General features: G+C 36.7%; 1 protein-coding gene across 1 annotated transcript; it reads right to left on the minus strand.

Annotated features, from left to right (window-relative positions):
- Window positions 1-1,686: 1,686 nt before the first annotated feature.
- Window positions 1,687-14,579, minus strand: rhag (Rh associated glycoprotein). Its single transcript, XM_058378873.1, has 10 exons — window positions 14,329-14,579; window positions 8,779-8,962; window positions 7,830-7,980; window positions 7,136-7,283; window positions 6,267-6,433; window positions 5,508-5,645; window positions 5,227-5,348; window positions 4,157-4,230; window positions 3,431-3,504; window positions 1,687-2,737 (listed from the first exon to the last, which is right to left on the minus strand). Exons 1-10 carry the CDS (start codon window positions 14,504-14,506, stop codon window positions 2,666-2,668), a joined length of 1,308 nt encoding a protein of 435 aa, XP_058234856.1. The 5' UTR covers window positions 14,507-14,579; the 3' UTR covers window positions 1,687-2,665.
- Between the last annotated feature and the right edge of the window lie 468 nt (window positions 14,580-15,047).

Consider the following 15,047-nt stretch of genomic DNA (forward strand, 5'->3'; position numbering starts at 1 on the left):
CTCTATGGTATTGCAGGTTCAGTCTGACCTGGACTAAACAGGATTAAATGAAGCCCTAACTCTCCAGAATGCTTTCTTTGACAAAATGTAGTGCATGATAAATCAGCATTGTATTAGTTACACTAAAATGCACAGCAATTTAAATTAAGTTAAATAACATAACGTGTACTTCGTCATTAGCCCAGTAGGTCTCTGACTACAGCATAGGATCCCTTCTGTAATACACGGTAAATGATATGAGTCAGTATTAAACACGCCAAAGGGTGTATGAAGAACATGAGAACCCAATAACAGACTAGTCACTTGGCAAAGTCTGCAAAGGACTGAAATTCAGAGCACCGGCTGGCCAGGGTGTCAAAAAAGGCAGGCTGAAAATCTGAATAAGTCATAAACAAGTTACTAGCAAGTGTTATTCTGGCATAAAATATGTAAATGAAGTCCAAACCTGGTTAAAGAGGGGTGTTGGTTAGTTTGTGTGTGTAGGGAGCTTCTTTAATATGCATATTCATTTTTATCAGGGTGTCTGTAGCTTCTGGGACTATTATGCAGTATAGAAAAGTTATGAGAAGTTTTGTGTGATTTTAAAAACGAACAAGAAGATGATCACTTATTAGTGGTGTAATAATCTACAAGGTTAAAAAGGGAAGATGCCTACCACAGATCAATAAGATGGCTATAAATTCTGTCTGAGGTCTGTGAAGTCCTGCTATGCCTGTATTCTGTCCAGGGTGTGTACCTCAACTCCCTGTTTTTGCGTCAGTGTATGTGTGGTGCTTGTATGTTTGCTTCCACTGTCTTTGTAGCAGGTAGAGTGTTCTGGTGTTGGTGAGGATCTGCTGTAACTCGAGCATTCACGATTCCACTGTTTTCCATTGAGAGCCTGAGAGAGTGAAATACACCTACATGCAGCTCTCTCGTAAATGCATGTTAAGCTGAAACGTTCATTTTAGAGACCCTTATTTATCACACAATTTATCACCAGCTTTCAACCACATCTTATGTTAATTGCAAAGCCTTGCTTTTAGATCTCTGTCACGCAAGATCTGAGTCTTTTTATTCCCAGCCTGATCATGTTGGACCCTTGTTTTGCTTTTTCACTCCTCTTTTCTTTTGCTCATTTCATCTCTGAAATTTTCTGGATTATTTGGATTGTGGATATTGTTATTAATCCTCCCGCACCTGGATCATCACACTTAAACTCCCTGTTTATTACAAACGCTGTGTGACATGCTGTTATCAGCTTCTCATCACACCACATCACACCACCACTGATTCTTTTCCCATAACGTCATGTCCTGTTTACGTCCCATAACGTCATGTCCACTTTATTTCATATTGAACACAAAACCATACTCTGAGTAATGTAGGAAAGTAGTATAAAAAACATTTATTTATGAAATACTAAGTTTGTTACATTTTTAGACTTCTTATACTATTTCGTGATGCTGCCAAGCTACCTATCTATGCTGAGTATACTATATTAACACACACACACACACACACACACACACACAGTGCTTAAATCATACAAGTCAGTCACCTTTCTGTGAAGTTTTAATGCACAGTCAGGACCAAGCATCTGAGTTCACTAACAAGTGTTTCAAATCATTATTATTCAAATTGTTGTGATGTTATAATATTTCATTTCAACAGATGTGCATCAACGCTCCTAACAGATTGCTTAACTTTTTGACTTTTATCATTCCAACTCCTTTATTTTGGTAAGGACACACTACATTAGGATTGGATTTAGGTGCATAAATGATGCCATGTGACCAAACTCTGTTAGCGTTCAATAGTTGCTGTAATAGTTACAAAAAAACAATTTTGATGATCTGAACCTGATGCTAAAACAAGCAGAAAAAAACGACTGACTGTGTCACACATGAAAAGGAATAAAGAATAAAGAAAATAAAATAGTAAAGCATGCAAACAGACTGTTTTTACATAGACCAATCTCAGTTAAGTTGCAGAAAGGCACAAAATGTCAGGCTTAGAAGTTAAGATATCACATTATGTGTAATCAGTGATTAAGTAGCTGCTTTCAAAATTTGTTGTCATAAATACGTCCTATAAATTGTTATCTTTTTAAAAAAGAAATGCTGCATAATCGTCCTCAGGTTGTAAGTGCTGGATCTGGGGATGATGAAGAAGTGTTTAGTGAAAGAATGCAGGGACAGATGTGTGTATGGGTTAATTACTCAGCACTGGTTGCTCATTTGTTAGGTTTCTGTGCTAGTAACCAACTCAAATCCCAGGTCTCTAGTAGGACACGTGAACAAAATGGCTCAGATGTGTGATTGAGTTCTGATTTGGTGACGTGCACACAGACATTTTGATATCCATTTACTCTTGTCTTTGAATACATGATTGATAGACATCATGCACCAATTCATTGTTGATGTAACTCAGTGCTGGTATTAATTATGATGTAGCTGGGGTCTGGTGAGGAGCATCCATATTTAAATGGGTTTCACCTTCAGATGTTTCCCGGTCATGAGGGAAATACTCAAAAACGTCCTTGTACACATAGACATGACTGCAAGTTGCTTTGGAGACTAGAGTTTGTTTGAGCTGCTTATTATTACCAATATTGTTCAAGTTCCCTGAGCTGGTTGTGGATTTTGGATTTGAGTTATGTAAGAAGAGCACAAGAGTCAGAGATTTAAACCTCTGCTTTGTTCTTAGAGTGATCAGTGTGAGTAAGACTTTCTCCAGCCTCCTCTTCCTCAGGTACCTGCAGATAAACAAAGCAGAAAAAACAATCAAATAGTAACAAGAGAATAAGGATACAGAAATCCTGTAGTCTTTAAAGATTTCTACTGTTTCTACTGTTTAGATGGAAAGATCAATCTATTAGTATTCTGTAGCGGTTTTTGTACACAAGGTCACTGGGAACCTGGAGTCTATCCCATGGGCCAAGGTGGGGGACACCCTGGACGGGGTGCCAACTCATCACAGGCACAATGAAACACACACTCACACACTATGAACAATTTCGGGATGCCAATCAACCTACAGCAGGGTGGAGGAAATTTGGTTATCCACAGGAAACCCCTGAAGCCCCAGAACACCCATTTAGCATACAGGGAGGGAGTGGGAATTAAACCTCCAGCCCAAGCAGTGGTTATTAAACCATGGTCTACAAACAATCTACAGTCTAGTATGTGTTTGTGCTGATCACTGAACACTAATAAAATAAAAATCTGATTAAAAGGGATTTCTTGCTGCTCTATTTCTTTTTATTTCTACTGATTAAAAGGGTTTCTTTCCATCCATCCATCCATCCATCTATTCATTTTCATTAACTGTTTTGTCCAGGTCAGAGTTGCAGTGGATCCAAAGCCTATCCTAGGAACTCTAGAAACCAACACGCCATCACCTTTTTATTCACATATACAAGGACCAGTCAGTTTTTATAGGTTCTCACCTCCCAGTAGAGAGAGTCATCAAAGCAGTTCTGATCAGGTGGCTGTCCCAAAAATGGCAGCTTCAGTATAAAACCTGTAGCACCAAATCAAATCAAGTGAATTTATTTTGTGTATTTCATCTCCCTGCACACACAACACACGGCTACATACTGTATATGCTAATAGTACATCAAAGGAGGAGGCTTATCACCTCCAGTTTAGTATAATGTAAACTGCATGGTATACAATTACAATACTGATGTGACCGCTTATGTAAAATAGTCTGCAAAGTGGTGAAGTGAAGCAGTGATGATTTTGTAATTTGAAGAATGCTAAGCTGGAGTGTATAAGCTCTTCTTTCATGCTAGCTACATTAGATTTGCAGTTCCAGCACATCCGATTGTAGACTTTAATCCTCAAACATGTTCTATCTGATCTGAACATGTGCTGTCTGAGCTGTAGTTCTATCTGAGCTACATTTGAAGTGTGGGGAAGTTAGATACTTTATTATTTGAGCCCTATTAACACAGCATGTGCTCAGATGTAAATCATAAAATATATTATAGCTTTTATATGTTATATGTGTTGAGTACAAGTTCATATAATCTGAATCCTTCTAAGTGTAAAAATGTGAGAACACTGAGTTACAGACATATTTTAGGTTTTCATTACAATTTTAGTTATTTAGGTTTTTGTAAACGGTGGTTATGAAGGCAGATAAACTCTTAAAACCTGTGTGTACACACCTGTGATGGCTCCTCCGATGAGGGCAAAACCAAGAGATGAACCTAAAGCAGCAGCCTGAAAAGCAGGACTAGTGCTAAAGAGAGGAAAGGAAAAGATACATACACAATTAAGATAATGGTAATGCTAATATATGAACACAAGAACAATGAGAGAGAGAGAGAGAGAGAGAGAGAGAGAGAACAATTCTCACAGCATTAAAACTATATGCTGGTCTGTAATCATGTTGCTGGTGGCTGATCAACAGCAGCAATATCAATCAATTACATTCATTACATACATTCACACATACAGTGACTCACAGTGACAGAGCTACCAGAGAGCATTCATTTTTAATGAGAGAGAACAATGCTTCTTCTTGTATGTTATAATGCATATATAAATAAATTTATACAGAAATACTCTCCCTCCAGAATGTTTCATTTTAGCACCAAGAACACTGATTTGAAATCCGGACAATGGTCCGAACTCATCGGCAAATTCTCTATGTCTGTCTGACAATTTTTGGTTTCTAATTTTGTGTATTTAGTGTCTGTTTCCTGTACTGGTAAATCATTCTCTCTCTTGATTCATTTCACTTCTGCTACCTCTACAAGAGAGGTTTAGTTTAGTGTTTGTCCTGGTAGTGTTGCACTAGAACAGTGCTGTAAATTTTTAAGATCTGGAGCTGACAGTTCAAATAAAAAAAAAAGTTTATTGTCAAACACAAGAAACAGGACAACTGATTTCAAGTGAATTTCATGTTTAGGCTGTAACAAATCAGAAGGAATGTGACCACAAGGGAATAAAATGAGCCTGGTGAAAACATCCACTCATTTGTATGGGAAAGAACACGGGGGATTGATAAGGTGGAATTTCATGTCACATGGGTCAAGAGAGTAAGCTGTGCTCTCCTGTTTTCTGAAAGTAATAATAAAGAAATAAAAATGATAAAAATGATTCAAAATGCTGATAATTCACTTGTGGTCAGTGTGTTATCTCGAGCAATTCCCAGGCCCTGTTCTTCCTTAGATTAAGATTAAATTTCCTTATTGTTCGGAAAATGCTGTGTGTGTTTCTGTGCCAGTCTTACCCTGCTTTTTTGCCGAGTGCTGCTGCTACAATGCCGGCCAGACCACCCAAAATCCCAGGCATGCCATGAAGGTTATGCACCCCACATGTGTCCTGAATTCCCAAGTGTGATGCAAGGATAGGCTACAGGCAAAGAAACAAGAGAATAACAAGGATATCAATCCTTATATCCTTTAATATCAATAAATATACTGTTATGATATATGGCTAAATCAGTGTTTTATGTTTTACTGCATTTTACCATCAACTAAAATGTGATACTTGTAATATTCAAGTGCTTACACTGAGGAATTTAAAACCGAGAGTAGAGATGATTCCGGCAATGACACCGATCAACATGGCTCCAAATGGCCCAATGCTCATATCAGCGCACGTTCCCACGGCAACTCCACCGGCCAGAGTTGCATTCTGGATGTGAACCTGTGAAAGAAAAGTGGCACGTTTAATCATCCAGGCATGACCAAAACTGGCATGTTAAATCGTAATATGCACTGTTATGATATAATATTTAGGTATATTATCAAACACTTAAATATTATACGTTCATGATACATCCTCAGAGATTTGTGTGGGTTTTTTTTAATCAAAAGCATGAAAGTAATTCAAGCACTCATTAAGATTGAGGCTTTCACATAACTACTGTGAAAACATAGTTACATTTCCTAGCTCTTACAATTTTGCAAGCACTTTCCATTTTACTGTGATGGTAATTATAGCTTTGCAAAAAATACTTTTTTCAGATGTTTCATGATGCTACCATTTTCTTCTCTGAAATTATTATGCTTACATGTTCTCTAGGAGAACTTTTTTGAAGTTTTGTAAGTGGATCGAAACTCTTAACTCAAAAATATGAATGTATTAATTTTTCCTGTCATGCTTTTATAGTTGCTGAGCTGCTTAGAGACTACAGAAGTCTAATCCCAAACCTGCCTCCTTCTAAACATTCTCTAAGCTAAGCATCTAACTGTCAAATTGACAAGGTAGATCAATTCATTTACTAAAATGAATCACCAAAATGACGAGATTTCTACTTTGTCTCACCATGTCCAGTTTGCCTTTCTTCTCTACTAGGCTGGAGGTAGCATAGGCAGCAAGCGCACAGGCAGCCAGAGAGAAATAAGTATTAATGATGGCAGTGAGCTGTGGAGCTCCAGGTTCAGCAATAGCAGAGTTAAAACTTGGCCAGAACATCCACAGATAGACAGTACCTAGAGACAAATACAACACATTGACACTATTTATTCCAATAGAATTTTTTTGTTGATTGATGACTTAAAGAATAAATGAATTATTGTATAACAGTATGCAAAGATCACAAAAATCAGATTTAGCCATGAAGATGAAAACACCATGAAGCCCAAAATTATGCGTATACACATATTCTGCCTAATCTTTTACCTTGATTAGAAGCATAAATGTTGGGGATCAATACACAGGATCTTGCTTTTACATTACATCCAGATGATGAATATACGATCTCTCTCTCTCTTTCTCTCTCTCTCTCTCCTCTCTCTCTCTCTCTAACTATCTATAATGATTAAAATGAGTATACAGCTATGTACAGTATGCATATGAATGATGAATATTTAATGAAACATTTCTGACAGGATTGGTCTTTTCCAGGCTGACCCCACCCATATCTGCAGGGCACTATGACTTCCTGTGTTTGATGAGGATGAAAATAAAGTAAATCATGTGCTGTGACCTTCACAGTCACCATATCTCAACCCACCTGAACATCTAAGGGAGTGACAGGTTATAAAATGCTCCCCGCTACCATCATCAAAATGCCAACCGAGGGAATATCTTTTCGTAAATTAATAGAAAATGAATGCAATGGTGCAGTGAAGCTGCTTTGTCTGTTTTGTTTTGTAGGATGACATAAAACAGATGCTGTAATGTAGATGTACCAATCATGGCGAACATATCAGAGTGATAAACAGATCCCTCGTTGTCATGGCCATTGCGAAGTCCTGGGCGATAAAGCATACGAGCAACAGCAAGACCAAAGTAAGCTCCAAACGCATGGATGGTCATAGAAGCACCAATATCAGATGCCTGGACACAAAGAAACATATCTACATGACTCTAAGCTTTTGTACCTCTGCAGCAATGTATATAATGTCTTTCTCTTTCGTTCAACCTAAAAAGTATTAAAATTAAAGTTTCATTAAGCTTTTTTTCATTAAGCTTAAGTAAGTACGACTGCACATTAAATCAACTGTTGCATTAAAAGTTCTAGTCAGTTCAGGTTTGGTGAATGCGAACTTGGTCTCTTAATGAGACCACTTGAAATCCATATTTCAAGTTCAAAATAAAATATTAGATTGATATAATTATTGCTGTTTTGTAAAAATAAAGGCTTGAAGTATAATTAGGATAATAATTCCTAGCCCTCTATGGAAAAGTCATGCATTTTATTTGGGATAACTCCTGCTTTAACACAACTTCCTCGTACCCCTGCCTTTCTGCTTGTAGGCATTTACAGTCTCATGTATTGTGTAGTGATCCTGGAGACGCCATCATATGTCACATGAAAGTAAATGATTAGGACGATAATACAACTTGACTTAATGAAGGGATAAAAAAATTATTAATACATACATTCAGGAATTCATTAACAATGTGTTCATTAATGCAGAACATGGTGATTTCCAGCAGGGTCATGACGAGCAGCTGCACTGGGCTTGTCTTTCCCAAAACTGCACCGAATGAGATGAGCACTGTCGCTGTGCTGAAATCTGCATTAATCATTCTAGAGGAAAAGCAGAAGATAGGAAAGTCAAAATGAACATTTAATTCAATTTAATATAGATCAGTTACTTATGCAACATTTATTCATCCATCCATCTATCCATCCATACCTAAACCATATCCACTGATTTCACTACAACCTTCAACAGTGAAGAACACTTCTTGAATTTTATATCTAGTTGACGAATAGAGTTACTTCCTGGATTCTTCTGCTGCTATTGCCTCAATAAATGTTTTTCTTTAATCTGTATAACCAATACTAAAGATTGTATAACAACACTAAACAATGCTGCTTTGTGTATATAGACTTCTCTTTTTTATGTCTTTGATTTAATATCTTTGGTTTAAACCATATCCTTAAATGCTATCATAGGGTGTCATAAGTTGACAAGTATTTTTATTTAAAACAAGTAGTATGTGATGCCAACTGCATCAACTAGTTACCTACAGTATTTACATGCTTGAACTACCCTTCAAATATCCTTCAAACAGGAAGGAAGCTGATGAAGAACCTTAACCTTGCTTGGATCAATTCCAATTCTGTTCATCTGCTGAAGACAAGATAATTCTAAACTAATCCTACAAACATTCACTCATGCTTTCTTGGAACATTATGCTAAAAAGTAAACTTCATACAGATCATATCAATATGAAAAGGTTCGGTTAAAGAAAAGTAAAAAAAAAAAAAGCAAACAGCTCTTCGAGTGCAATTTACTGCAGAAATTGTTTCATGTTACATTTAGACAACACTTCTGTTGAGTTTGACACCCTTGCTATAGATAAATAGAGATGAATTTACCTATAGATTGAAACCCTAATTTTTCCATCTTCCAAGTGCCAGATATTTTGCAGCAGTAAACCCCACTGAAGGCCAAAGGCAGCGAGCAACAGGTTGATGCCCACGCTGCTGAAGCTGTACCGCTTGAGGAAGGTCATGAGGAAGCCGAAACCGATGAAGATCATCACATGCACATCCTGAAACACTTAAACGTAGAAAACAGAAAGCAGATTAAAGAGCTGCCATAGTGCTCAGTCTAGCCTTGGCTTATTTATTAAATAATAATCTGCTGATGGTAATAAAATCAAAAGGTTATTCAACCTAAAGTATTAGTTTAGGGGTGTACAACTTTTTCACCCTGATTGTTTGTGTGTGTGTGTGTGTGTGTTTTCTTTTAAGTTTTTCTGATTGCTCTTCAGTTTTTGGTATAATATTTTTCCATTACATAAACCTGCTATTTTAACAGGAGTGTGTTGACATTTAATATCTGTTGTACACAGACGCCACACTTCCTCTAAAAAACCTTCCAACCCTTCCACTTGAATTCTGCTGGAGGAAGCCATTAAACTCTGCACGTAATCAGAGTCTGTGCTTTACTGTAGGTAGCACATCTGGAAAATCTATCCAGGATCAAAGTGCTCAGAGCTTTCTCCTCACATTTTAAGGTCAACAGTCAGAATGCTGAGTGGAAACAACCTGCACACATTTCTTTGTTGACTACTGGCTGTCTGTTTGTTTGTTCTGCTCATATTCCTGTGGGTGACTATGTACTATGTCTAAGCTTGGGTGTTGTATGTTGTCCTCATGCAGTTTTTTTTTTTTACTATTTATTTACAGAATGTAGCCTATGGTAATGAACACTGGCGGTGTCTGAAGCAATTTTGGACAAGGCATTTCTGTAAATGACATAGATTGACCAAAAATGCTATTAATGGTATTAATATATAATGGTATATAATGGTATAATGGTATTATCCATTTACCTCAAATGTAGTCACTTAGCTATGTTTAGATATGTTTGGTGCTTGATGTTGCTTCTGGTTTAGTTTAGACTGTTTAGCATAAGACAAACTGCCTACAATGTCCACATACTAAATAGTTTGCTTACCTTGGAACATAATATATTTAATATGTGTGTGTGTATGTGTGTGTGTGTGTGTGGTGGACTGGAATCTCATTCCAGGTGTTTTCCCAGTGTTAACAGGATAGGCTCTGGATTCACTGCACGGCTAACCAGGACAAAATGGTTATTGAAGATGAATGAATGGAAGATAATGTGAACATGTAGTACTGTGGAAGTCTTTGACTGCCCCTTGTGGATCTATGGCATTTTCACAAAAACAGCTCAGGGATGTTTACGCTAAGATAGAAGCACAGACTAAACAGGAAAAAAGACGGCTTCACAAATGCCAGAATTCTTATCATAAATCCAAGAGATATCTTTAGGTTGGTGCCACACTGAAGAACTGTCCAGAGTTTATTAACTGGTCAGTCTAATGCACAGTAACTAATATTAGTACTGAACCAAGTTCAATGACTTATTGGACCTGGTTCCATTAGGCAATTGTTGAAAGTTTCTGTATTTCAGAGGGGCATCTGAGTTGCTATTGCTATTTTAACTATTAACACTACTACTACTACTAATAATAATTCTAAATATAATTCCAGTTGCCATGGCACAGCAGGTCTTTCTTTCTTTCTTTCTTTCTTTCTTTCTTTCTTTCTTTCTTTCTTTCTTTCTTTCTTTCTTTCTTTCTTTCTTTCTTTCTTTCTTTCTTATATTTCTCTGTCTTTTTCTCTTTTCCATCATGCTTCATGGTCTCCATTTCAATCCTGAGCTCAAGTTAATGTGTTAATGTGTGCAGTATTGTTTGTGTTCTCTTCATTTAGATTTCCTCTGGATTCTCCGGCTTCTTCCTACCTCTGTGAATTGTATGTGTGGGGTCATGTAAAGCACTGGTAAATGTGCATGCTCACATTTACATTTGCAGCATTTGCCAAATGCTCTTGTCTAGTGTGACTTGTTTTGTAGTGTCCATGAAAAACCTAACCTAACATAAATCCCAGCACACTGAATAAATTCTGCACTCAAAATTCAGGCTCATTTTTTGTTTATTCTTGCAGTTGACCCAAAGATCAAACATCACCTTTGATGGTTAGCAAATGAGAGATTTGGAACTACTGAAATGTAACTATAAGAAAAAAAAAGGAGCTGGTATCAGTTATACAGCCAAATACGAAAACATGATGCATGTGCATGATGTAGATGTAGATGCTCAGGTAGATTTAGCTCATTCTTCAACCATGGAGCTCACAGCTTGTGAAAAGTGAAGTGAAGTGAAAATAAATGTAAAGCTCCATAGAACATAACATCTTGAAGTGATCCACCTTAGTGTATTTTAATAAGTGAAGACAATTAAATCTCAAACTGTAATTTAACATAAGCCTAGATTAGGTCATGCATTATGCTTTTAAATGGATGTATAAAGGCGTGAGAAGTTTTATCCATCCAGTACCAGATAATCATGTAGATGCTCCAACATGGATTACATTAGGTTCACTGAATGTGGACAAAATCGGCAATTAAGGCCTAGCATGGGAATCAGTAAGATAAGTAAGAGTTTCAGTATAATTCAAACTTTGCAAATCTTTCATTTGCTGTCCATAAAATAACTCCTGACAAAAATCTCAAAGGCTTGTTGGCAAATAGGAAGAAGGGTTCTTTTTAATGCCGCTGAATCTGTAGAGCAGCTCAATTACCTTCTATCAGCACTAATTTGCTGCTTGATGACAACACTTATCCTTGTATGGGTGTGTGCTTTTCGAAAGCCGCATTCCTCGGTTTGTTTTTATTTCTTTGAAACTGTAATCATGCTACATTTGACCTCAGTCCAAAGAGATTGATTTGTAAGATTTTCCCAGACTGCTAAAACATCTGGCTCCTCAACTCCCCCAACACTTGGATTCTTCACTTTTCTTCATATCATTCTTTTCAAAATGAAGGAAACAAGCAAATTTTCTGGTTTCACACGATGTTAATGACTGATGAGAAAGTTCTTCATGAGTTAGTGTGCTATAATCTACACGAACAGTATTACCATAGACATGTTCTGATTTTATATTGGACATCATTATAGTAATGCACTATTCTAAGGGTTCTGAAATTCTCAGTGAATCTGTAAGCTAATGTGAGACTGTATAATGATGACTTCACTACAGAAATGGAAAGTTTCAGAGCTCAGATGTGACGTGCAAGATAATCTCGCTCACTCACACCCTTCCCGCCCTTAGAGCTGTAACTGTATAGTAAAGATAAAAAAACAACCCAAAATGACGCAATTTATAGCTGGTCAGAAAGCACAGCAATTTGCTACACATTTACTACATATACTTTGAAAAGAATCATGACAAACAACAACTGATAAACACTGCTTTATATGTTCTAAATGTCTCTATAATTCTTTTCTTTCTGCTCCCCCATTTTAATTTTTCGCCTTTTCTAACCTCTCCTCCTTTCCGTCCTTTCCCTCCCTTCCCTCTCTTATCTTTCTTTCTTTCTTTCTTTCTTTCTTTCTTTCTTTCTTTCTTTCTTTCTTTCTTTCTTTCTTTCTTTCTTTCTTATATTTCTCTGTCTTTTTCTCTTTTCCATCATGCTTCATGGTCTCCATTTCAATCCTGAGCTCAAGTTAATGTGTTAATGTGTGCAGTATTGTTTGTGTTCTCTTCATTTAGATTTCCTCTGGATTCTCCGGCTTCTTCCTACCTCTGTGAATTGTATGTGTGGGGTCATGTAAAGCACTGGTAAATGTGCATGCTCACATTTACATTTGCAGCATTTGCCAAATGCTCTTGTCTAGTGTGACTTGTTTTGTAGTGTCCATGAAAAACCTAACCTAACATAAATCCCAGCACACTGAATAAATTCTGCACTCAAAATTCAGGCTCATTTTTTGTTTATTCTTGCAGTTGACCCAAAGATCAAACATCACCTTTGATGGTTAGCAAATGAGAGATTTGGAACTACTGAAATGTAACTATAAGAAAAAAAAAAGGAGCTGGTATCAGTTATACAGCCAAATACGAAAACATGATGCATGTGCATGATGTAGATGTAGATGCTCAGGTAGATTTAGCTCATTCTTCAACCATGGAGCTCACAGCTTAAGTGAAAATAAATGTAAAGCTCTATAGAACATAACATCTTGAAGTGATCCACCTTAGTGTATTTTTCTTTCTTTCTTTTTCCCCCATTTTCCTATTTGTTATATTTCTATGTCTCTTATTCTGGTTCTATGTTTGTCTCTTTGTATTTTTCTTTTTTTCCCATTTAAAAGATGTGTATTTTATATTTTTTTTATATGATATTGTATATGTATATTTTCCCTCAAAAGATGTATATTATGGTTGCTAAATCAGGGACACACACCAAACATACATGAATTATTGTGTTTTTATGGGCCAATAAATCAAGCCAGATTGGTCAAGGGATCTCTCTCTCTCTCTCTCTTTTCTATCTCCCTCTTAATCCCCCCCTGACAGGTTGGGAATGCAGCTTCTCCTATTTCTTGCGTGCGTGAGTTAAGTTTGCGTGCTGAACATCTCCATTAAATCCTCATCATCTCTCCATCTGCTCTCAACCGCTGACCTGCACTCGACCATCAATGACTGCACGCTTTTACAGTTTGAATATTGCATTACTGATGCACACCAATTTCAGCTGGCTTGCTGAATCCCACAGACAGAATTCACTGGTAAAATAAATACATAACAATCATCTGGAAGTTTTCATGTGGTTTTAAAACAGCACAAAGTCTTAATGCAAAGCTCTCAAATCAGGTTTAATATACTTTAATTATTAATATACTTTTATTATTTGTGTGTCAATAAAGTTATCTTTTAAAGATACTTTTACCACTTTACATAGACTTTCTCACTTTTAGACCACTTTACATAGACCTATGAACAAATATGGATGTTTTATGATTTTTATGAATAACGCACTCTGTATTTCACTCCACTTTTTGTCTCTGTCTCACACACACACACACACACACACACACACTCACACACACACACAAACAATATAGAGGAGGTTATTAAAATGCATTTTTGTGTAATAAAGTCAATTTAACTGTTAGTGTTGGTTGTTATGAATCCACTCAACTAATCTCTGTTTTATTCTCCAAAATAAAGTATTCTTTCCATTTCTCATCCAATAACATATAACATTATAATCTTTTTTACAGTCTGTTAACTTGCTGTTGGAGTTTTAATGAACTTGACATTATCCTGATTTCAGTTTACATGCAATGATATAAACTATAGAGGCAATACAATGTATATTCATACTACAACACATCATCTGTCTGTTGACTATTGCCTTATTTAGCACCTGTTACATTACTTACATTACTGTTTTCAGGAATGTTACAGAAAGTCAATAACATAAGTAGATTTGAATCTATTATATTCTATATTTAGTTATGTGATAATATGTACATTTATCTATCTATAGTTAACTGTATTGATCTTTCAGATACAGTATGCAGTACAATATGCATGGGTACTTACTAGGGTAGAGAGAGACTGGGTTTTCCTCATGAGTTTGATTTTTAGTGTTATGACCTGTAGAATGGCCGTTTACGTCATCATACACCACAAACACGCCGTACAGGATGATGGTGATGATCTCCAGCGACAAGGCCAAAATTGGAAATTTCAGCTTCATGTTGGTTGAATACGCCGGCATGGTTCAGCCCTATCTCTCCTGCTTCACACTTCCTCACTATCTGCAGTAGTGCATGTGTTGTGAGAGGGGTCTCAGAGTGATGTCTGAGTTTAAATTGGCTGCAGGTTTGAGGACGACCAATGACAGACGCTGGAAAGAAGAAGGTGGTCACACCTCCTACTGAAGTCTGCTTAAAAAAACAAAACAAAAGAGGGAGTGTCCTCTGCAGCACAGCACAGCACTGAAACATCACCCCAAAGTAATTTTCAAATTAATGATAAAACAAAAAGAACATAGAAGATTACATACTTAAAATAATTAGCAAAATATAAATATAGTCATCAGACAGTCATCTCTGGTTTAAAAATGAGTCACTTGCTGCACATAGAGAAGAAAACAGGCATCTCAGGAGAAAAAAACTGACACTAACATGGTAATGTATATTGTGGTATAAGCAGACCTCGCTTTATTAAACACATCATCCTTCTTACACCTTACTCCTTTTTTTACACTCATAACACGAGCTATCTTATCAGTGCTACTGCTGTGCTTAGGATGATCC

This window comes from Hemibagrus wyckioides, linkage group LG25 (genome assembly GCF_019097595.1).
Source record: "Hemibagrus wyckioides isolate EC202008001 linkage group LG25, SWU_Hwy_1.0, whole genome shotgun sequence".
In the NCBI taxonomy this organism is placed as follows: Eukaryota; Metazoa; Chordata; class Actinopteri; order Siluriformes; family Bagridae; genus Hemibagrus; species Hemibagrus wyckioides.

Bases quoted from the DNA above. Each gene is read 5' to 3' on its own strand.
- rhag (XM_058378873.1), bottom strand. From the start codon at position 14,506: ATGCCGGCGTATTCAACCAACATGAAGCTGAAATTTCCAATTTTGGCC. The intron at 6,434-7,135 runs GTACATCTACAT...ATTTGTCTCTAG, and splicing joins TGATATGTTCGCCATGATTG to GTACTGTCTATCTGTGGATG. The intron at 5,349-5,507 runs GTAAGCACTTGA...CTTTGCCTGTAG, and splicing joins TCGGTTTTAAATTCCTCAGT to CCTATCCTTGCATCACACTT.